The 23176-nt window shown below is 45.4% G+C and overlaps 2 protein-coding genes and 1 long non-coding RNA gene across 6 annotated transcripts in view; 1 reads left to right on the plus strand and 2 right to left on the minus strand.

Moving 5' to 3' along the window:
* The window catches only part of JMY (junction mediating and regulatory protein, p53 cofactor), an 88709-nt gene extending 80241 nt beyond the window's left edge, over positions 1–8468 (minus strand). Inside the window, exon 1 of one of the 2 annotated variants that reach the window (XM_031003463.3) lies at positions 6913–8468. In XM_031003463.3, coding sequence (XP_030859323.2) covers positions 6913–7944 — 1032 coding nt within the window. In that variant the 5' untranslated portion in view covers positions 7945–8468. The remainder of the gene's footprint in view (positions 1–6912) is intronic. The other variant, XM_055366962.2, reaches the window with a different exon arrangement.
* A 59-nt stretch (positions 8469–8527) lies between these two features.
* Positions 8528–23176, plus strand: part of LOC109023884 (uncharacterized) — a 122078-nt gene continuing 107429 nt past the window's right edge. Inside the window, exon 1 of one of the 3 annotated variants that reach the window (XR_004067760.3) lies at positions 8528–8787. This is a non-coding gene — a long non-coding RNA (uncharacterized lncRNA). The remainder of the gene's footprint in view (positions 8788–23176) is intronic. The other 2 variants (XR_010131732.1, XR_004067759.3) reach the window with 2 other exon arrangements.
* LOC101136984 (gamma-aminobutyric acid receptor-associated protein-like 2) lies at positions 14110–14739 on the minus strand. The gene is made up of 2 exons (XM_019013404.2): positions 14463–14739; positions 14110–14181 (listed from the first exon to the last, which is right to left on the minus strand). The coding sequence occupies exons 1-2, from the start codon at positions 14697–14699 to the stop codon at positions 14110–14112; spliced, it is 309 nt and encodes a 102-aa protein (XP_018868949.1). The 5' UTR covers positions 14700–14739.

Genomic DNA, 23176 nt, shown 5'->3' on the forward strand with positions numbered 1-23176 from the left:
TTTTACAGTTAATGAAACGTCAAATGAAGCAGCAATGGAGAAGGTTAACAGATCCATTAAAATTACATGTGAGAATTTGCAAAGATAAGATGGCTAATTCAAATACAGCAGCTGCTATGTTTGACAAACCAATTTTCCCACCCATCTTCTCCCTTCTCTCCCCATCTCTCTCAGACACACATACACACTCCCTTATAATAATATCACTGAAGTGTTGTCTAAGTTAACCTCATTTTAGCAAAGAGGAAACATCCCCAGACTTCATGTCTATGAAGTATCTGGGCCAGGTGTGGTGGCTCATGCTTGTAATCCCAGCACTGTGGGAGGCCAAAGCAGGTGGATCACCTGCGGTCAGGAGTTCGAGACCAGCCTGGCCAACAGGGTGAAACCCCATCTCTACTAAAAATACAAAAGTTAGCTGGGTGTGGTGGCACATGCTTGTAATCCCAGTTACTCAGGAGGCTGAGGCAGGAGAACCACTAGAAGCCGGGCAGTGGAGGCTGCAGTGAGCCGAGATCACACCACTGCACTCCAGCCTGGGTAAGCCTGTCTCAAAAAAAAAAAAAAAAGGAAAAAAGAAAAAAGAAAGAAATCTCTGGTGGACTGGGCATCTTGTGATGTTAAGTGGCAAGCAGAGAAACCATTACACAAATTAATTACCAAGAAGGGTGACATCCTGCTACCAGGCTCCATGTTTTTGTTTTATAGAAGCCCTAAACTAGAAGCATATATCCATTTTTCTATACTTACATCTTTTTCAGTGATGCAAAAAACTGTCTAAAAGTACATTTGGGTACAGGATTGAAGAAAATGATTAGCATCAAAATATTGTAAATGTTTCCAACTTTCAAGTCTTTCATCAATACTTTAAGAATCCCACAAATTCACTTAGTTTCATTATTCTTTAACTGTATTTTACAGTAAAAGGGCAGTTCGCAATATTTTCATGGGAGTATAACATGGTTAGACAAGGCATCAAGCTACAATGTTGACATATCCTCTGTCTTAAAAGTCTACAGCTCCCATATGTCCTCAACATGTAATATCCTATTTTTCAATACTTCCAGTCAATGCAGACAAGAACTGCCAGACAGAACAGCTCTCTCCATTGGAATCATATTATATCCTTCCCTATAAATAGCAGCCTGCTTCCACCATTTATTTATATGTAATCATGGGTCATGGCTTGCTGGCCCAGTGAAAGACAGGTGGTGTCCCAAGACTCCTAAAGTACTGTCATTTCTCTAATGTTTATAGTTGGGGTTTCAGCAGGGCTTGACTTTTAAAACTAATCTTAGGTTTTCAAGAAAATTAGAAGAGTTATTTTCTAAGGACCCAAAGGTATCCTTGGGAGGACACCTGTTAAACAAAACTTCCTCCTAGAGCTCCTTGCCCCTTGCCCCTTCAGTTAAATAACCTCAGAAGTCAGGAGCTGTTTTCCAGCTTAGCCATTAAGATACAAAAACAAAACAAACAAAAAACTTCCCCACGATTGGGCACTCTTCTCTAACATAAACCTATCCTTGCACCACTAGGCAACACCTTTCTCTAAAACACAACATTCAGACTGCCCTACCTCATGCTTGTCATAATTAATTCGAAATGAGTTATCCTAAATCAAAAGCAGTTATTGAGTGTTTGCATGCACGTGTAATCCCAGCTACTTGGGAGGCTGAAGCAAAAGAATTGCTTGAACTTGGAAGGTGGAGGTTGCAGTGAGCTGAGATACTGCCATTGTACTCCAGCCTGGGCAACAGAGTGAGACACTGTCTTTAAAAAAAAAAAAAAAAAAAAGTCATTATTGAACTGACTGCATTTTAAAATAATACCACTCCCCAATTCTCAAGAGTAGAGATTGACATCCTTTCTCTTTAAGGAAGGAATACAGTCCCTTGGATTGAGAACCCCAACAGGCCACAGGCATGGCAGAAAAGGCACACGTTTGGATTAAGACAAATCTAGGCTTTCATCGGAGCTTGGTTACTCAGCTGTTTAGCCTTGGTGAAGTCCACAGGACCTCTTTAAGTCTCATTTTCTGCCTCAGTAAAATAGGTATAAAACACCCACTGATCTCAGCAGATAGTGAATAATAAATATTAGTTACAGTCCCCACAAAAAGGGCTGAATGGAAAACCAGATAATCCTTGTTACATGAAAAAAGGGAAAATAACACTTCCTGGAAGCCTCTTTAGCAAGTGCCAGGCACTTTGTTAGGCCCTTTCTCATACTGTCTTACTCAAATCTTAAGACATCCTTTATTTCCCCCACTTTCCTTTTTAAAAGAGGTTAAATAACTAAGCAGGTCATCAGAAGTGGTTAGTCCTATTTTCAACCTAGGTGTTTCTGACTCCACTCACTCAACAGGCTATTTATTATGTGGCTTACACGGATAATTTTGAAAACACATGCTACTTCCAAACCGTGGTTTCAACAGAAGAGAAGTTAGAATTGAGCACATCTTTATAAACATAATAAATTCCAAAATGAACACTGATGATTAGATCTTAATCAAGCCTACCATCATAATTAAGGTTTACTATCTAAAGCACCACAGTTAATCATCTTGAGAATAGCTGTCCTTATACAGAAACCATTATTTATAAAATCCAGGTCAAACCTAAGCTGCAGTATGGGCCACCAACGCACATACACTAATACAAACCTCAGCTCTGACCAACAACCAAGGCTACTGCTGAGAACTGTTCAAAGAGGTCTTGGTGGCACCTGCATTCATTTAAGGACTGATTCAGTGCCTACTGTATAAATACTGCTTCCAATAGTAAACTCTTGTAAAAGTCCAAAGTCAAACATACCAGTAACAAATTTCACCTTTCACTTGGATTTAGCCCCTAAGAAGTATAATGTACATTATAGCATAAACATAACTTTTAAACGCATTGTGAAACCAAAACATTCCTGTGACTCACATTATTGCCTTTCTCTCTAAAATGCACACATGCCCACAGATATAAAACTCGGCAGGACACCCCATTAAAACCCATCTATAGCCCCTCTTACAGGGAATTCACCATCCCCAGGTAAAAACCTCTTACTGAGGAATTTATTTATGTTTTAAGAAATTTTCCTTTGAAGTACTAAAAGAAAATTTCTCCTCGTTTTAAAAACACTGTCCTTTGAGGAATTTACACTTATCAATTTATAAAAATTTTACTTACAACTTCACATTAAAAGGACACATCTTCTAAGTCCTTTAAATTCTTGCAATAGTAAGAATAAATTAATTTTAAAAACTTCTCTAGTTTCCTTTATCCACTAATTAAGAGTGCTCACAAGATGTGTGGTCCTGAACTAGGGGTGGCAAAGAAGAGAGTTCCAAGGTATTGTCAAAGCCAAGGACCTTGAAAAGCTTACAATCTAGTTGTACAGTCTGTTCTATTAAAAACAAACAAACAAAAAAAACTTTCAACAATTTACTAACCATTTTGAACAAAAACAGGTGATTTTAAGTTGAAACCTTTAAATGGACAGGGAAAGGAATACTGTAGGAAAAAAGACCAAAAAAATAGATTCATAGAAATTAAAGAAGGAAAAGGACTAAGTATTGTAAGTGACCAAAGGACTAAGTATTCTAACTAACATATCCTCAAAAGTAACATATCCTCAAGAATGTATTTGATTTATCAGATAAACCTAGCTTGAAAAGCTATAGCCAATTCCACAAACTAAGTCAATAGAATAACACAAACATGGCGCAACTTCTATAAAAATGTTACCTTAAAAAATGTTACTGCAAACTATTAAGAAAGCAAAGTTAAATTTAATTAGCTTAAGACAAATACATGGCTAGCATCCTATACACTTTCATTATCATGCCCATGGCAGACATCACCAGTCAATCACACCACACTTCCCTCCCTCCCCCAATATAATCTAAAGACACAATCTTCCAGCAGAAGTCAAGATAGGCATTATTACTGAAACTATTTGTTGTCCTTGATGGCTATTTTTCAAATATTGAAGTTGCCGGGTGCAGTGGTTCACGCCTGTAATCCTAGCACTTTGGGAGGCCGAGGCAGTTAGATCACCTGAGGTCAGGAGTTCAAGACCAGCCTGGCCAACACTGGGAAACCCTGTCACTACAAAAATACAAAAATTAGCCAGGCGTGGTAGCGGCGACTGTAATCACAGCTACTTGGGAGGCTGAGCAAGGAGAACTGCTTGAACCCGGGAGGTGGAGGTTGCAGTGAGCTAAGATTGCACCAGTACAGTCCAGCCTGGGCAGTAGTGCAAAACTCTGTTTGGAGGGGGCGGGGGGAGGCTGGGTGCAGTGGCTCACGCCTGTAATTCTAGCACTTTGGGAAGCTGAGGCAGGCGGATCACCAGGTCAGGAGTTCGAGACCAGCTTGGCCAACATGGTAAAACCCCATCTCTACTAAAAATACAAAAATTAGCCGGACAAGGTGGCACACGCCTATAATCCCAGCTACTCAGGAGGCTGAGGGAGGAGAATCACTGGAACCCGGGAGGCAGAGGTTGCAGTGAGCCAAGATCGCGCCACTACACTTCAGCCTGGGCGACAGAGCGAGACTCCATCTCAAAAAAAAAAAAAAAGAAAGAAAAAAAGTATAATTTTCTGTTAAAGAAAATAAATCGTTATGGTCAAGAGAACCTTAATTAGGAACACATTTTTTAAAAAATGTAATCCCCTTTTTAAAGAGTTCTAGAAAATTATATTTTTTGAGAGCTTATTTTTGACCCATTTGAATTAAAAAACCGGAGATAGTCGCTTTTTCTCTTTTTCTTTTTTTCTTTTTTGAGACGGAGTCTCGCTCTGTCGCCCAGGCTCGAGTGCACTGGCATGATCTCAGCTCACTGCAAGCTACGCCTCCTGGGTTCACGCCATTCTCCTGCCTCAGCCTCCCCAGTAGCTAGGACTACAGGTGCCCGCCACCACACCCGGCTAATTTTTTCTTTTGTATTTTTAGTAGAGACGGGGTTTCACCGTGTTAGCCAGGATGGTCTCGATCTCCTGACCTCGTGATCCGCCCGCCTCGGCCTCCCAAAGTGCTGGGATTACAGGCATGAGCCACCGCGACCGGCCTGACAGTCGCTTTTTCTGAGTATCCAAAAAGTTACAATCAGACAGGCCCACTCATTAAGGGATTTTTAAGAATATGTATTTTAAAAAATATATCTGTAAATCTAATAAGAGAAAGAAGCACTAACGGTTCTTGCAGTTTAAGAGAAATACAGGTCAATATTAACCAAACACTTCTGAGAATATATGTGGTCACTTAAGATTTGTCACTTCCTTCAAAATAATTTAAGGTAGACTCCCGAAGTGAGGTGATAAAAAAGGGAAATAAAAACAGATCCCTGGAACTCTAGGATCATGTTATAGTGGGTGACATTTAGCATACAGTAAACCAACAGGAAGCAGTGAAAATCTGGATTCGGGAAGTTGTAAGAGAGTACTATGGTATAAGTGAGAAACAAACATTTCTTAAATACTCAAATCTAATAAAGAAAAATATCTAATACTCTACAAAAAAAACATGAGGCTCTAGCTCCCTAGTCTAACAACAAGGTTCAACTATTATATATACATAAGCAGATAACAACACAATCTTAGGAATATAAACACCATTAAAAGGGGCATTTCAGGCCGGGCACAGTGGCTCACGCCTGTAATCCCAGCACTTTGGGAGGCCGAGGCGGGCGGATCACGAGGTCAGGAGATCGAGACCATACTGGCCAAGATGGTGAAACCCCGTCTCTACTAAAAATACAAAAAGTAGCCGGGCTAACGTGTTAGCCGGGCGTGGTGGCGCGCACCTGTAGTCCCAGCTACTCAGGAGTCTGAGGCAGGAGAATCGCTTGAACCCGGGAGGGGGAGGCTGCAGTAAGCCCAGATGGTGCCACTGTACTCCAGCCTGGGAGACGGAGCAAAACTGCTTCCCCCCAAAAAAAAAGAAGGCGCGGGGGGCGGGGGTGCATTTCTCCACCAATCTCAATTGCATTAATAGTAAAAACAGTAACTTGCTTTGAGAAACTACGTGTAGTAGTATCCATTAGGGAAAACTAGGTCTATTTTAAAAGACTTTTTTAGTAAAGTTCCTTCAGCAGAAGCTAGTGAGCAGGCATGAATTACACATTTCCTACACATTCTAGAGCCCCATATGTATATCCATTCAGACCCTTTCTTCCACTTTTTTTTTGTTATTTTAAGGATTAGTTTGAAAAGGCTTTTGTACTTCTACAGTAAGTACAAAAATACAACGAACATTCCTGCCCAGAATCTTTATTTCTCCCTAAAACAGGAGTGAAACCTGAGCCATCTGTAAAGACCTGAGGTAGTCCAAAAAAAAAAAAAAAAAGAAAAAGAAACAAAACACTTCTAAAAAACCTTTTAAAAAAAATTTGCATCCGATAGTCACTAGGTGCTTTTTCACTTAGGTCACTCGTTTAAAAATGAATTTAAAATTTGCGTAGGTTGCCACACTGCACAAAGAGGAATCAAAACAGATCAACTTTGCTCCGTAAGACAAACTATTTTAAACAAAGGTGACAAGGACAAAGAAGAGTTGACATCTGGGCAGTTATTGCTGGAAGAGCTTTAGGGGTAGAAAAATGCTCATGTAGCCTATGCTTACAGAACACTTTTCTTAGTGGCTTTAATTGCGCATTACCAGTACTGAGTAGTACACAGAGCGCACTTACTACTTTTGATAAATGGGGGAGGAAATAAAGACGAAGGTCCTTCAGAGAGTCAATTAAGCAGCCACCGAGACGGATGAAGGGCAAGGTAGATCAGGAACCCCTCTTGGTTTCCGCTTGTCCAGAAAAACAACCGTCCTACTGCGCACACCCGAGACCGAGGCTCCAGCCTTTGGTTTGGCCAATAAACCAAAAGCGACCAGTAGAGCCCAGACTAGGAGCTCACTCACTCACCTCCTGGATGCGCTTCCTGGCCCGCTGAAGTACTTCTTCGTAGCCCTTCTGCCGCAGTTCGCTGAGGCTTTCGTAATACTCCTCGGGATCATCGGTCTCGGTGAAGAGCACCTGGGAGAGGATCTTCCAGCCGCAGGTGTCCAGGCCGTGGCCCAGGTAGACCTGGAGCTGGTAACACAGAGTGTCGATTTCCTGCTCGGTCATCTCGGGGGCGCCCCCAAACAGCACAGTCCACATGCCCGAAGGTTCCTCGGGGAACACCGGCAGGCACGGCTCCAACTGCGAGTTCACCGAGCACAGCTGCTGGTGCACGGCGCGCAGGTCCTGGAAAGAGAACAGTCCGGCCCAGCTGCACTCTTCGGCCGGAGACTCCAGCTCGGTAGCGGGCGGCGGCTGCTCCGCGTCCGAGAGCGCCAGAGGTGCCTCGTCCTCCTTCACCATTTCCAGCACCTCTATCTCCTCGGAGACCGTCCCAGAGGCGCTCACTATCCGTACAGAGGACACCTGGGCCTCTCTGGGCGCCGGCCGGGCTGCTGCAGCAGCTGCCCCCGCCGCATCGTCGGCTTCAGATGTTTTCTGACCTGGGATGGGTTTGGCCCGCACTGGGCTCCTAAGACGACTCTCCGCCCCTTTGCTGCCAGGACTCCGCAGCCGCGGGTCCCCCAGAAGGCTGCAAGTGCTCCGAGGAGAGCCGCCCTCCGCCCAGGCCGAGCTCCGCCGGGGCCCGCGGCTCCTAACCAGAGTTGCAGAGGCAGTGGCCTCGGGCCGACCCCTGCCCGCCGGGCTGCCGGGCCCGCGGCTCCCGTCGGACGCAGCTCCGCCGGCCTCGGCGCCCCCTCGCGCCCCCGCTTGCTCCCGGGAGCCGCTCCTCTGCCTCTGGGCCGTCCGGTTGTGGCAGGTTATGGCAAACTTGCCCTCAATCTCGTTCCAGGCCACAATGAAGACGAATTTGTGCTTCTCGCGCTCGTCGAACACATGGGGCCGCACAGCCACCCAGTCCGACTCGAGCGTCTCCTCCAGCGCGAACGACATGGTGGCTCCGGCTCCTCGCCGCGGGGAAGGGCCGCCGGCCCGGCCCGCCCGAGGACTCCCCGCTGGCTGCGCCGCGCCCCCCGCTCACCCTCGCCGGGCGCCTTCAGCCATCTTAGTGCGCCGGCCGGCTCTCCCGGCTCGTTCGCCTGTCCCTCCGCGCCCCGACCGCCGAGCTCCTTTGTGGCGCGGATCGAGAGAAGGACAATAAGCGTCCCGGGAGCAGGTAGTTCACATGGTCACCTGCGGCCGGATCTGTTTACAAGCTCCGCGCTGCCGCAGCGCCTCACGGCCGCCCGCCGCCCCCCGCGCGAGGCCGTGGAGCTGCGTCTGCGGCGCTCCGGAGGTGAGGCGCGGGTCCCGCGGGGTCAGGCCGGCGCTGTATGCGTCCCGGTCGCTCGCCCAGGTCAAGATCCCCGCCCCCGCCCCTGCTGCTGCTGCTGCAGAAAGCCCGGAGCCGGCCTGACTGATGAACCCGTCTCCTAAACTCTGCGCCTCAGCATCGCCACAATGTTGCCATTCGACTGCTGACGTCGGCGGCTCCACGAGGGACGTAAACACGGGCACGTGCCGCACGCTGGTGACGCGGCGGCGGCGGCGCGCGCACCCCGCCCGCGCGCGCCGGCGCCTCCTCTCGGCGTCCCCTGAGCCAGCCCGCGAGCGGCCGCGCTCCCGACTCTCCTTCCTTCCGCGCAGCCTCCAGTTCCCCGGGGCTGGAGCCCGCTGTCGGCGGGTTGCCGGCTCCTAGGGCGATGAGAGTGGCAGGTGTGCCCTGCTGCACAGGTGGCCTCCGAACCCGGGAAAAGAGGAACTAAGGCGGAGGAACTGAGACGTTTCGAATTCCAGGTATTGAGCCCCTCGAATGTACATTTGCCTCCATTCTCCCGGAGGGAGCCCGGACGGAGAGTCGCTCCTGCGTTCAGAAGTAGCGTGTCGCCGCGGGGAACGGTGTGCTGAACTCTGTGGGGCTCGCCCCCAGCCTGTTAGGTTCTCCCCTAATGCCCTTGAGACCAAAACAAAAAACAAAACAAAAAAAATTCCAGAAGCTTTTCTGGAAAGACAGAGTTTAATATGTGAAAGGAAGGTGTCTGAGGAAAGCCCAGTAACAGTCCAAAACAAAATGAAAAATGAAAATGCCATGTCCTAAGAGCATGAATGTTTACATTTCAGTTCATTGGTGTTTTATTGCTTCAGGTTTCATCATTATGTACTGTTCTGTGAACCTCGTTTTGAGGTCACTGGGCTTTAGCCCTTTTGAAGTTGTATTCAATTATGGGAGTTCCCAGAATGCATATACAAAAACAGTCATATCAATCTCTGCTATTCTTACTAAACTATGATGAAACACATTCTTAAAATTAGTAGACTTTATAATGATTATTGGCATTCTTTTTCCGATTAGTATTCAAGTCACAGATGTTGTGCACCATAGTAAAGCACAATGGAAATTAGTTCTTTTACATTTATTCACATTTCTGAAGTATATACAAAACCGTTTGGATTAGCCTTGTATTGTTAGGTTCAGTAAAAACAGCTGTTTATTCAGATGACAGAACAGTACTGAACTAGCTAAGCTTCAAACAGTTCAGTATTGTCCATCTTAAACTCTAAGCTTCAACACTTGGTTCAGTATTGTCCTGATATTTGAATAAACAGCCAAAAAAAAATTTTTTTTTTTTGAGACAGAGTCTCACTCTGTGGCCCAGGCTGGAGCACAGTGGCACGATGTCAGCTTACTGCAGCCTCTGCCTCCCGGGTTCAAGCGATTCTCCTGCTTCAGCCTCCCAAGTAGCTGGGATTACAGGCACACACCACCAAACCCGATTAATTTTTGTATTTTTATTAGAGATGGGGTTTCTTCATGTTGGCCAAGCTGGTCTCGAACTTCTGGCCTCAGGTGATCCGACCGCCTTGGCCTCCCAAAGTGCTGGGATTACAGTCGTGAGCCACTGAGCCCAGCTGGTTTTTAATATTTTGTACAGTTCGTTATTTGAAACCACAAATTTTCAAAGTTTGTAACTGAGTTTGTGTCAAATCTCAAATGCAAGTCAGAGACACGTTCTGAAAGGCAAAAAGGAGAGAAAACCCGTTTCAAATCTGAATTACGGGGCTGGGCATGGTGGCTGACGCCTGTAATCCCAGCTCTTTGGGAGGCTGAGGTGGGCGGATCACTTGAGGTCAGGAGTTGAAGACCAGCCTGGACAACATGGTGAAACCCCGTCTCTACAAAAAATACAAAATTAGTCGGGTGTGGTGGCACGTGCCTGTAATCCCAGCTACTTGGGAGGCTGAGGCAGGAGAATTGCTTGAACCCAGGAGGCGAAGGTTGCAGTGATCTGAGATCATGCCACCGCACTCCAGACTGGGGGACAGACTGAGACTCCACCTCAAAAAAGAAAAAAGAAAAAAGGTTTGAATTACCAGCTAAGCAAACAATAGCACATTGTAGAAAACTTTCTCTTCTTTTTTGCTAAAAAGCAACTGCAAAAAGCTAGTTTTTCTGATAAAACATTACTGACATGATCCCATTATGTATAATTGTGAATACAGAGAATGAGTATTAAAAGAATTTGTTTACAAGTTCTCTTCAGAGTAGAGGACAAGAAAAAGAAAAAAAATTATTATTTAAAAAAATAGTCCAGGTGCAGTGGCTCACGCCTGTAATCCTAGCACTTTGGGAGGCTAAGGTGGGCAGATCGCAAAGTCAGAAGTTCGAGACTAGCCTGGCTAACATGGTGAAACCCTGTCTCTACCAAAAATACAAAAATTCGCTGGGCATTGTAGCAGGCGCCTGTAATCCCAGCTACTCGGGAGGCTGAGGCAGGAGAATCGTTTGAACCTGGGAGGCAGAGGTTGCAGTGAGCTGAGATCACGCCATTGCACTCCAGTGCCTGGGCAACAAGAGCGAAACTCCGTCTGAAAAAAATAAAAAATAATAATATTTTGGCTGGATGGCTGGACACAGTGACTCATGCCTGTAATCCAAATGCTTTGGAAGAATTGCTTGAGCCCAAGAGTTTAAGAGCAGCCTGGGCAACATGGGGAGACCCTGCCTCTACAAAAAAAAAAATAGGCCGGGCGCGGTGGCTCCAGCCTGTAATCCCAGCACTTTGGGAGGCTGAGGCGGGTGAATCACCTGAGGTCGGGAGTTCGAGACCAGCCTGACCAACATGGAGAAACCCCATCTCTACTAACAATACAAAATTCGCCAGGTGTGGTGGTACATGCCTGTAATCCCAGCTACTCGGGAGACTGAGGCAGGAGAATCTCTTGAACCCGGGAGGCGGAGTTTGCGGTGAGCAGAGATTGTGCGATTGCACTCCAGCCTGGGCAACAAGAGCAAAACTCCGTCTCAAAAAAATAAAAATAAAAAATAAAATAAATAGCTGGCCATGGTGGTATGCACCTGTGGTCCCAGCTACTTGGGAGGCTGAGGTGGGAGAACTGCTTGAGCTCAGGAGGTCAAGGCTGCAGTGAGCCATGATTGCACCACTGCAGTCCAGCCTGGGCAACAGAGTGGGACTCTGTCTCAAAATAAATAAATAGGCCAGGCGTGGTGGCTCATGTCTGTAATCCCAGCACTTTGGGAGGCCGAGGTGGGTGAATCGCTAAAGGTCAGCAATTCGAGACCAGCCTGGCCAACATGGTGAAACCCCATCTCTGCTAAAAATACAAAAATTAGCCAAGCGTGGTGGCGGGCACCTGTAATCCCAGGCTGTAATCGGGAGGCTGAGGCAGGAGAATCACTTGAACCTGGGAGGCAGAAGTGGCAGTGAACCGAGATTGCGCCACTTCACTCCAGCCTGGGCAACAGAGCAAGACTTCGTCTCAAAAATAAATAAATGGAAATAAAGAATGTTATAAGAAATATTTTATGTGCACATATATTAAAATTATATTTCGTTAACTGGTGTTAAGAGTAAAATAACATGAAATTATATTTATTCATGGATATAAAATTTTATCTTATCAGAATAGTGATACACAAAATTGGTCCACGGTTACACAGGTGTTAAGTATTTCCTCTCAATACACTGGCCACTGTGTTTTGTCAAATGAGATGTTTCAGTGTTTCTTGTTCGTGCTATCTTAGTAACTGTTATCCTAGAAATGAAGAGAAACAAACCAAAATTCCCGTGATGGGTTACTATAGTACTCTACAATTCTTTGTTTAGGTCTGTATCTGATTGCCAAGCAAGATCTCTCAGTGTATAAGTTACTCCCTGGGAATAAGCAAAGCTACAGAAAAACCCCACATACACCATACCAGCCTTCAAAGGGCTTAAAACTATTGTCTGTTTGAAGTTTTTAGAACTATTGTGCATCTTTAGGTAATTCAGGAAATGCTTTAACTCTTTAGTACTTTTCATAAAAACTATAATAGTTTACATAGTGATTTTCAAATTATATAGCATTTTCTCACCTCATAATAACCATGAAATGTAGGTATGAAAGGAATAAGCATCTTTAATTTATATAGGAGAAAACAGCAGTTCAGATTAGTTAGGTTACACATCCCAGGGTTGGGAGTTTGGGAGCAGGGAGCAACTTCAGTTCCGGGGTCCATTTGCAAATCCACTGGTGTCTCAGTTAGATTCTCCCAGAAGCAGACACTGAGAAGTTAGGAATGCAAAAAATTTATGGGGTGCCGGGTGTGGTGGCTCATGCCTGCAATCCCAGCACTTTGGGAGGCTAAGGTGGGCGGTCACTTGAGGTCAGGAGTTCGAGACCAGCCTGGCCAATATGGTGAAACCCCGTCTCTACTAAAAATATAAAAATTAGCCGGGCGTGGTGGCACAAGCCTGTGGTCCCTGCTACTTGGGAGGCTGAGGCACGAGAATCGCTTGAACCTGAAAGGTGGAGGTTGCAGTGAGTCGAGATCATGCCACTGCACTCCAGCCTAGGCATCAGAGTGAGACTCTGTCTCAAAAAGAAAAAAAAAAAAAGTATGGAGGCAACCCCTGTGGAAGAGAAGGGGAAGGGGCAGAGGCAGAATCAGGCAGGCTAATCCCAACAGGGAGTTCCGAGGCAAAAATTTCCCTTAAAGAAGTTCCTCATGGCCGGGCACGGTGGCTCATACCTGTAATCCCAGCACTTTGGGAGGCCAAGGCGAGTGGATCACCTGAGGTCAGGAGTTCAAGACTAGCCTGACCAACATGGAGAAAACCCATCTCTACTAAAAATACAAAATTAGCCAGGCGTGGTGGTGCATGCCTGTAATCCCAGCTACTTGAGAGGCTGAGGCAGGAGAATCGCTTGAACCCAGGAGGAGGAGGTTGCAGTGAGCCAAGATCACACCATTGCACTCCAGCCTGGGCAGCAAGAGCGAAACTCTTTCTCAAAAAAACAACAACAACAACAACAACAAAAAAAAAAAAAACAAAAAAAAGAAGTTCCTCTCATTGGGTAGATATAGCCAGGCCTTGCTCAGTCATTGGCTGGGGACCACCCTGAGAAAAGCACAGGATAAAAACCTGAAGCTGATGCTGAAGACACTAACAGGTGGGGAGTGTCCACTTACCATACTCCTTGCAGCTGAGGGGTGGCTCCTTTCTAGAAGGGGGATCTAACTGACACATCTTCACAACTGCCACAGTTTACCTTGTGTGCCACATGGATCCACTTCATAAAAACATGTGGGAAGCATCTCCTCTAGGGCTCTGGTAGGCCTCTGTTCCCGAGGGAAAACAAAAGAGGGAGGTTATTGGGGCAAACTACAGCCTCCATAGCCACAGCTGATCTCGCAGCCACAACTGGTGCTCCTTTTTCTCTTTTCTTTTTAATTTTTGTTTGTTTGTTTAAGACAGGATCTTGCTCTGTCACCCAGGCTGGAGTGCAGTGGTGCAATCTTGGCTTACTGCAGCATCTACCTCCTGTGCTAAAGCAATCCTCCCACCTCAACATCCTGAGTAGCTTGGGACCATAGGTATGCGCCACCAAGCTCAACTAATTTTTTTTTGTAGCGACGGGTGTCTCCTTATGTTGCCCAGACTGGTTCCGAACCCCTGAGTTCAAGCTGTCCTCCTGCCTTGGCTTACCAAGGTGCTAGGACATTTACAAGATACACAAGCAGTAAGGGTGCACCTAGCACAGCAGTGGTCCTTGGAAACCAAAAGTGTTCTCCCCACTGGAGGCCACATACAAGATTCCATCTGTATCTTTTTCCTTCTAGTAAAGCTCTCCTATAGTTAGGCTGGACTGTTTTTTGGTTTTTGTTTGTTTGTTTGAGATGGAGTTCCGCTCTTGTTGCCCAGGCTGGAGTGCAATGGCATGATCTCGGCTCACTGCAACCTCTGCCTCCCAGGTTCAAGCGATTCTCCTGCCTCAGCCTCCCAAGTAGCTGGGGTTACAGGCATGCGCCACCGTACCCGGCCAATTTTTTGTATTTTTAGTAGAGACCGGGTGTTTCCATATTGGTAAGGCTGATCTCGAATTATCCAGCTGCCTCGGCCTCCCAAAGTGCTGGGATTACAGGCATGAGCCGCCATGCCCCACCAGGGTGGACTGTTTTATCCACAAACAGAAGATGCCTTTTCAGAAGGAAGATGGATCCTTTTTGTGATGATCCACATGAACTGAGCCACAGATGGAACTGAATGGCTGTCAGATGGAACCAAGTTCTTCCGTTTGTCAGTGTCAACAATCTGAGAGCCTGAGACCTTTTTTTCCACAATCACCGGAACCCGGTCAGGATATTTTACTCTGATCTTCGGGAACTGCACGCATCTGTTTTCTAGCGAGTGGTTCTCCTTGAACATCCACTTCAGGGTGGTGGCAGGGAGGGGACATAGCCGGCTCTAGAAACCACAGAGCTCAGCGCAACCACCATGACAACAATGGCAGTGGCAACAACACACAGGCCTGTTCTTTACTCTTAAGGGAATGTCCTGACCACAGGATGTGCAGAAACTTTACTGAGGTAGCAAGTACCTAATTTTTTTACAGTTTATCTCGCTCTAGAGTGCACGTGCCTTACCAGCATTTCCAGCATGATAGTATTCTCTTACTTATCCTGGCCTGATCAGCATGATGTCATCAATGTAATGAATGAATCAACATGATGTTCTGCAATTTGTCCAGATGGTCCCAATGTCTTCAGGCTATATTATGACAGATGGTCAAAGAATTAACATGGCCCTGGAGCACATTGTTGCTGATCTTCTTTCCTAACTGAGATAAAAGAGAACACATTTGCCAAATCAGTGGCTGCATACTGTATTATCTGTTTTAGCAAAGACACCACATCTGGCCAGGAAGCTGTGATCAGGTCTATTTCTTGGTTGAACGTTAGTCTCCAGGATCTGTCTGGTTTTTGCAAGGACCAGACCAGCAAATTAAACAGAGGTAGGTTAGGGACCAGCATGCCTGCATCTTTAAGAGTGGCCCTAACTTCTGCCATCCCTCTCCAGGATTATACTGGTTTTGATTCACTATCTTGGTGGGAGGGAGGCAGGTTGGGAGGCTTCTGCCGGACCTTCCCCATTATCATAGCCCCCACCAACAGGTACAGCCTGTGGGTTGCTCTGCCACAGTGTGAATCCCAATAAGATATTTGGGGACCAGGGAAATATTCACCAGGTGATTTCATAGACCACTGGACTCACTCCTGGGCAAGGGCTTCATGTACTGGCCCCTGTAGGCCCCCACTCTAACAGCCCATGATGATGTTTCCAGTCATTGGGTATCTGTGTCAACTTGGACCCTGTCTCCAGAAGTTCTTGGAATGTTGGAGTAAATCCCTCACTCCAGTGAACAGTCACTCATGTCTTCCACAGAAGAACTGGAGAAATCACTATGTATTGCAGGGTTCTTGGTACTGGGATCTGGCCATGTCTTAAAGCAACGGGCACTAGGTCTGAAAACTGATTTAGGTGCAGAAACTGGGCAAGAGAGATCCTTTTGGGTAACTGCCCTCAACCTCCTGCTCATCTACTCTTGCTCTATTTTGATCATGTACATTAAGCAGTGCCTGTTGGCTGCCCAGCTATTTTGCCCCCAGGGATGTTGTTTTCTATTAACCATAACTGTGGACATTGTGACCCTCTGGCTTTTGGTGGTGAAGTGCTACCACCTGGCCTCTGTTGTTCAGGTCTTTTCATCGCCATTGCTATTCGTGAGCCAAATTATGTGACTGCTTCACTAACCGTTAACCCTGGCCTGTGGAGGAGAGCCACACTGAACTTCATCACCATGCTAGGGCCCCTGCCGTCGTCACATTACTAATGCTGTTGGTAAATGTGTGTCCTTTGAGCTTTCCTGGAGAACATACTCCTTATTTTGGCCCCATGTAATTTATCCATTCCAGCATTCCCACTTCCTGAGGCTTTTACTCCCTTTCTCTTCCCTATACCATGGGAAGCATTTTAATACAGTCTCTGTGAGGGCCATTGCTTTTTTCAGGCTTCTAGGAGTACCCTGGTAGCAAGTTTCATCATCCCCTGGATGCAGCCTTACTCCTTGCAGTTCAGTAGCAAATACGTTCTTGAAGGGGGATCTGAGCAGTTCGTGTCCTGATCTGCTATGAGTACCCTTTTTGGTATTGTACATTATATCAATTATGGCCAATTATCCTTATTTTCAACTCCCGAGTGGCCAGACAGGAAAAAGAAAGAAATGATGTGAGGAAAGTTGGGAAGCTCTGCACAGTGATCCCCGAGAGCCCTGGCACCGCTTTAGGAGACGTGGTAGGTCACTCTGTACATGTTCTTCCTCAGCAAGGGAGGTTTTCCCAAAAGGGACGCAAGAAGAAATCTTACTCAGTGGAGTAAATGGAAAGAAGAGGGAGCATGTCTGCCTGGTTCCTTCCTATTTCTCCTTTCCTCAGAGTCAAGTTTCACCCCACAGGGAGTTCACGCTTCCATGTTGCCTCATCCAGCCCTTCAGGAAGCCAGAGTCTGTGCTCCAGTGTGGCATTTCAGCCAACCTAGAAATGAAGGGTGACTTAGCACAGAGAGGTTCAACAAGTGGGGCATGCAGGCCACTGATCTCTGCAAGGGCAGCAGTGCCGGACTGCTCTGGGATACAGGCAGTGCCTTCGGAAAGAAGGGCAATTGAAGACAGTTGAGAAGGTGAACAAAGTTTACATCTAACAAATTTTAAAGTTTTATTATTTTTATTTTTATATTCTTGGGGTCTCACTATTTTGCCCAGGCTGGAGTGCAGCAGCTATTTGCAGGCTGAATCCCACTACTGATCAGTACTGGAGTTTTATTTTATTTAATTAACTTATTTATTTTGAGACAGAGTCTTGCTCTATTGCTCAGGCTGGAGTGCAGTGGTGCGATCTCGGCTCACTGCAGTCTCGACCTCCCAGGCTCAATTGATCCTGCCACCTCAGCCTCTGGAGTAGCTGGGACTACCTGTAGGTGTGTGCCACCACGCCCAGGTAATCTTTTATTTTTTGTAGATACCAGTTATCCTATGTTGCCCAGGCTGGTCTCCAACTCCTGGGCTCAAGCAATCCTCCCACCTCAGCCTCCCTAAGTGCTGAGATTACAGGTGTGAGTCACTGTGCCCAGCCAACCTGGACTATTCTAAATTTTAACAGTGCCTAAGAGAATCATGCTTAATTAAAAACTAGCTGGACGTGGTGGCTTACGCCTGTAATCCCAGCACTTTGGGAGGCCGAGATGGGCGGATCCCTTGAGTCCAGGAGTTCAAGTCCAACCTGGGCAGCACGAAGAAACCCTCATCTCTACCAAAAATACAAAAATTAGCCAGGCATTGTGGTGTATACCTGTAGTCCCAGCTGCTTGGGAGGATGAGGCAGGAGGATTGCTGGAGCCTGGGAGGTGGAGGTTGCAAAAAAATAATGACTTTTAGTGTTACTGCAGATGCAACGCATGTTCACTGTAGACCAATTTAAAACTATAGATAAACCAAAACAACAAACTTTTTCTTTTTTTTAAGAGATGGAGTCTCGCTCTGTTGCCCAGGCTGGAGTGCAGTGGTGCAATCTTGGCTTGCTGCAACCTCTGCTTCCCAGGTTCTAGCAACTCCTGCCTCAGCCTCTTGAGTAGCTGGGACTACAGACGCACACCACCACACCTGGCCAAGAAACTTTAAATACTACCTAGAGACAACCCCTTTTAAAACTTTAGTGTATGTCTTTTTGTACCATTTTCTAGGCTTCTAGGCTCATTTGCAAAAATGAGATACCACTGTAAATACTTAATCTGTAAATTATCTTTTTCAGGAGTCTCTCTGAGTCTACTCTTCTGGCTCAGGGAGCTCTCCTATAACATAAATAAGTAAATTTTTTTTTACAATGGTTGTTGAAGATACTAATAAATATGCAGGGCTGGGCACAGTGGTTTATAGCTGTAATCCCAGCACTTCGGGAGGTCAAGGTGGGAGGATTGCTTTAGCCCAGGAGTTTGAGACCAGCCTGGGGAACATAATGAGACCCATCTGTAAAAAAAGAAAATTAAATTCACCTTTAGTATTATCTTATTGAAATTCCATTGTGCATTTACACAATCATTTACCTTATCAGTCCCTTCAGAAGAACATTTAAGTTGTTATCACTTACATCCTTGCAGCTAAATCTTTGAGTACATCCTAATACCTGTCTGTTTTTAATGACCTAAGGAAACCTTTGAAACCTATACACTTAACCACTGTGTTAGCTAAGAGCCTCCAAAAAGGCTGGGTGTGGCGGCTCATGCCTGTAATCCCAGCACTTTGGGAGTCCGAGGCGAGCGAATCACTTGAGGTCAGGAGTTCGAGACCAGCCGGGCCAACACGGTGAAACCCCGTCTCTACAAAAAATGCAAAAATTAGTTGGGCATGGTGGCTCACTCCTGTAGTCCCGGCTACTCAGGAGGATGAAGTGGAAGGATGGCTTAAGCTCAGGAGGTAGAGATTGCAGTGAGCCAAGACTGTGCCACTGCACTACAACCTGGGCAACAGAGCCAGACCCTGTCTCAAAAAAAGAAAAAAAAATCCTCCAAGAAGCAGTCACAAAAATGGGATCAGATGTGCAAGAGATTTTGGTGGGGGAAATGCCTATGGAGGAAAATGAGAAGGAAGCTGGAGCAAGAACAGAGCAAGGATGATCCAGGTCAGACCCATATGAAGGAGAGGGAGAGGAAAGGAAATTTCAGTAAGAAGCATCTTAAGAGTAGAGTCCATCTAAGAAAGTTTTCACTAGGCCAATGGGGAATCCTCAAGGCAAAGTTACCTGAATTTTGAGTCTCACAGAAGCAGGCCTGCCTGTCTTCCTGCCACACTCAGTCATTGGCTGAGAGCAGCCTAGGGGAGTGTGGTGGATTCCGAATGCAGCAGTCAGGGCCCTCAGTCTATCATGCTGGGAGATCTGAAAGGAACCTTCTCATGGCTGCCACGAACACCATCTGTGCTTTAAAAAGATTTGGTACTACTCATTCACTGATTCATGACACATTGAGAACACAAATATGAATAGGGATGTGGTGTTTACATTCTAGTAATTCACTTCAGTTTGAGTGGATTATTACAAATAGTTTTTTCAGAAGTAGACTTTCAGAATCTCCTAAGCAGATTTTCAGAGTGTGGCTTCATTATGTTGTTTGAAATAATTTTTCAAATTCCAAGCTAAATAATAAATGGAGTTTGAGTTCTTCCTCACTTTGTAGTACTCCTTTCTCTATTCATCTTACCTAATGTAAAAAATCTGAATACAACTTAATAAAGTTTAGAACTGAAAGCACCTGTGCAAAATTATGACAGAGAACTCTGACATAGTTGACTCCATCTTGCTTCTGACCTCCAAGCTGTCCTTGGTCATTCTGGTGCATAGGCCAAGCTAACGTTGGGAGAAATTTGTAGTTTAACTTGAAAGCAAGGATGATAAACAGTCTCTCCCTCCCTCCTTGCTCAGGGACTGACAACTGCCTTTGTAAGACTAATGAAAGGCCGAAAGATTAGGATTATGGGAGGGGTCTGAACTCTGATAAAATGTAGTATAGTTTCTATAATCCCTTACTGCTCAGGATTCATGTGGCCAGAGGTCACAAGGTAGGTATAGTCTCTACAGTCTCTTACAGCTCAGGAGTCATGTGGTCAGAGGTCACAAGATTTGTGACTTCCCCAATTGCTCCTATAGATAACATCACTATTGTAGAACCTAAAATGGGTTTTTTGAGAGATTTTTCAGACTTGATCCCACCTGGCCTGGTGACTCAACTGGTTATATGGCCCCATCCAGAGGCAGACTCAGCACAAGGACCATTTTCCAAATGCCTATGATTTCCATCCCCAACCAATCAGCAGCACCGATTCCCTAGCCCCGTCACCAAATTGTCCATAAAAACTCTAACCTGAAAGCCTTTGGGGAGACTGATTTGAGTGATAACCCAAGTTCTCCCATGTGGTTGGTCTCATGTCAATTAAACTCTTGCTCTACTGCAGTGAATTCATTTTATCTGTGCAGTGGGCAAGAAGAACCCGTCTGGCAATTACAGAACCTAGAACAATAACAGCATTTCTAAAAAGTGTTTTCGAGAAAAAGAATAATACACACATCCCCAAATGCACATTTTGTCTTACTTTTTATTCATTATATCCCTTATATATATAATATTACAATATATTTATGGTATTTTTTGTTTTTGTTTTTAAGATGGAGTCTGGCTCTGCCGCCCAGGCTGAAGTGTGGTGCAATCCCAGCTCACTGCAATCTCCGCCTCCCGGGTTCAAATGGTTCTCCTGCCTCAGCTTCCCAAGTAGCTGGGATTACAGGCTCCTACCACCATGCCCAGCTAATTTTTGTATTTTTAGAAGATACAGGGTTTCACCATGTTGGTCAGGCTAGTTTTGAACTCCTGACCTCATGTAATCCGCCCCTTCTCACCCTCCCAAAGTGCTGGGATTACAGGCATGAGTCACAGCACCCAACCAATATATACATATATGGTTTTCTGTTAGAGTTTTATAGCTGCTTTAACAAATTGCCACAAACTTAAAGACTTAAAACTCAAACTTATTAAAGTTCAAGAGGTCAGAAGTCTGAAATGAGCCTTACTGGGCTAAAACCAAGGTGTCTGAAGGGCTGCATTCCTTCTGGAGGCTCTAGAACAGAATCCATTTCCATGCTCTGTCTAGCTTCAAGATACTCCCCACATTTCCAGGCTGTAGCCTCCTTGCTTCATCTTATAAGCCAGCAACAGTGGGTGAAGTTCCTTTCTCAGTACATCAGTCTTTCTCAGGGACAGATCCTACTTCTGTTACCACGTCTTTCTCTGACTCTTGACTCCTGCCTCCCTATTCCAATTCTAAGGACCCTGTGATTACATTAGTCCCACCTGGATAGTCCAGGATGCTCTATTTTTGTTTGCTTTTATTTTTAATTTTTATTATTATTTTTAAACAGAGTCTCACTCCGTCACCCAGGTTGGAATGCGATGGTGCAATCTTGGCTCACTGCAACCTCTGCCTCCCAGGTTCAAGCGATTCTCCTGCCTCAGCCTCCTGAGTAGCTGGGATTACAGGCATGCACTGCCACACCTGGATAATTTTTGTATTTTTAGTAGAGATGGGGTTTAGCCATGTTGGCCAGGTCGGTCTCAAACTCCTGACCTCAAGTGACCCACATAACAGCAGAGGTACTGCTCTTTGCAGAGAAGGGCTACCCCGTAGGCAATGTGCCCAGAGTAGCCGTGGATAATCTATTTTAAGGTCAGATGATTAGCAATCTTAGTGCCATCTGTAGCCTTCATTCTCCTTTCTCCCTTTGCTAATTCACATATTCACAGGTTTCGGAGATAAGCACACGTACATATTGTGTTGTGGGGGTATTATTCTGCCCCCAGGTCTTATAGCCAAAGCCTCCAATAGAGTGTTGATTAGGAACTTCTGGTATTTATTAGTCGTCTTCTGGACATTCATGAAAATAATTTTACAAATTTATCATTCTTAAGGTATTTGTCATAGATACCTTTTGGTAGTTATATATTATTATATAAGTTTTCTACTTCTTCTTCTTTTTTTTTTTTTTTAGTAGAGACAGGTTTTCCCATGTTGCCCAGGCTGGTCTGGAACTCTTGGCCTCAAGTGATCTGCCCACCTCGGCCTCCCAAAGTGTGGGATTACAGGCACGAGTCACCACACCTGGCCAGAAAGTTTTCTTCTATTCTTTTTTTTGTTGTTGAGACAGTGTCTCACTCTGTCTTCCAGGCTGGAGTGCAATGGCACGAGCACAGCCCACTGAAGCCTCAACCTCCCGGGTCAAGCAATCCTCCCACCTCAGCCTTCCTAGTAGCTGGGACTATAGGTGTGCACCACCACACCTGGCTAATCTTTGTATTTTTTGTAGAGATGGGGTTTTGCCATAGGCTGTTTTCTTCTATTCTATGGTTCTCATAATACTACTTTGTAACAAGCCATTCTAAGATTTAAAGTGATGCAAAAACAATGATTTATTATTGTTTCTCTTGTCTCTGTAGGGCTTGGTTGGTGGTTCTGGGCTTGCTTGGGTGGTTCTCACTTGGGGCTTGACCAGGCTGGACATCCAATATGGCTTCTCCACTCATGTGTCTGGTGCTTCTGTGCTCCTCCATATGGCCTCTCTCTCCCACAGAGTAGCTTGTAGCATATATTGAGATAATCATATTTTTCTTCATTAATCTGTTAATGTTGACAGAATTTAATGCGCTGGTTGTTTACTAGGGTGTGCCCTTTGTTGAAAAGAATAGGAGGGAGTGGAGAGGGAAGATGAAGACATCATGCTGTGATGGGGGCCCAATAGCCCTGACTCCATGGGGAGCTATGGAGCTAAGTTGCTCCTACAGTGGGCCAGGTGTCTATGCATTCGCCCAGTCATGGGATGTGGGTTGTCCTTGGAAGGGTCAACCTTGGGTGAAACTGAAATGATTCTCTAAAGGGACTGAAAGCTGGATGAACGTTGTACACTGACAGCACTCTCAGCAGTTGAGGCAACAAGCCTTTCCTTGAAAGAGGATCTGGGCTATGCCTCTCCATGTCTGCCATAAGGTTCATAGTATTATTATTATTAAGTCAATAAATTTTCATTCAAGAAATTTCATGTTGAGGTTCCTTCCACTGTCCATCAAGGAACTAAAGTTCCTCTAAAGAGTTGGAGTCAAAAGTTATCTTCAATAGATTTATCTTCAAATTAGCCCTTTTTAATAGAAGTGATGCTTAATCCAGTTATCCTGTCATACCATAATTCTTTTATTTTGGCTTCTTTCATCTCCTTTTAATATGGATATATTCACGAAGGCTTCAAAATTCACCT

This window comes from Gorilla gorilla, chromosome 19 (assembly GCF_029281585.2).
Source record: "Gorilla gorilla gorilla isolate KB3781 chromosome 19, NHGRI_mGorGor1-v2.1_pri, whole genome shotgun sequence".
Taxonomy (NCBI): domain Eukaryota; kingdom Metazoa; phylum Chordata; class Mammalia; order Primates; family Hominidae; genus Gorilla; species Gorilla gorilla.

What these genes read in the sequence shown, in the direction of transcription:
- LOC101136984 (XM_019013404.2), bottom strand. Translation starts at nt 14,699, where the DNA reads ATGTTCAAGGAGAACCACTCGCTAGAAAACAGATGCGTGCAGTTCCCG. An exon ending in CTTCTGAAAAGGCATCTTCT is followed by an intron (nt 14,182 to 14,462) that starts GTTTGTGGATAA and finishes GGGCAACAAGAG; the next exon opens with CGGAACTCCATCTCAAACAA.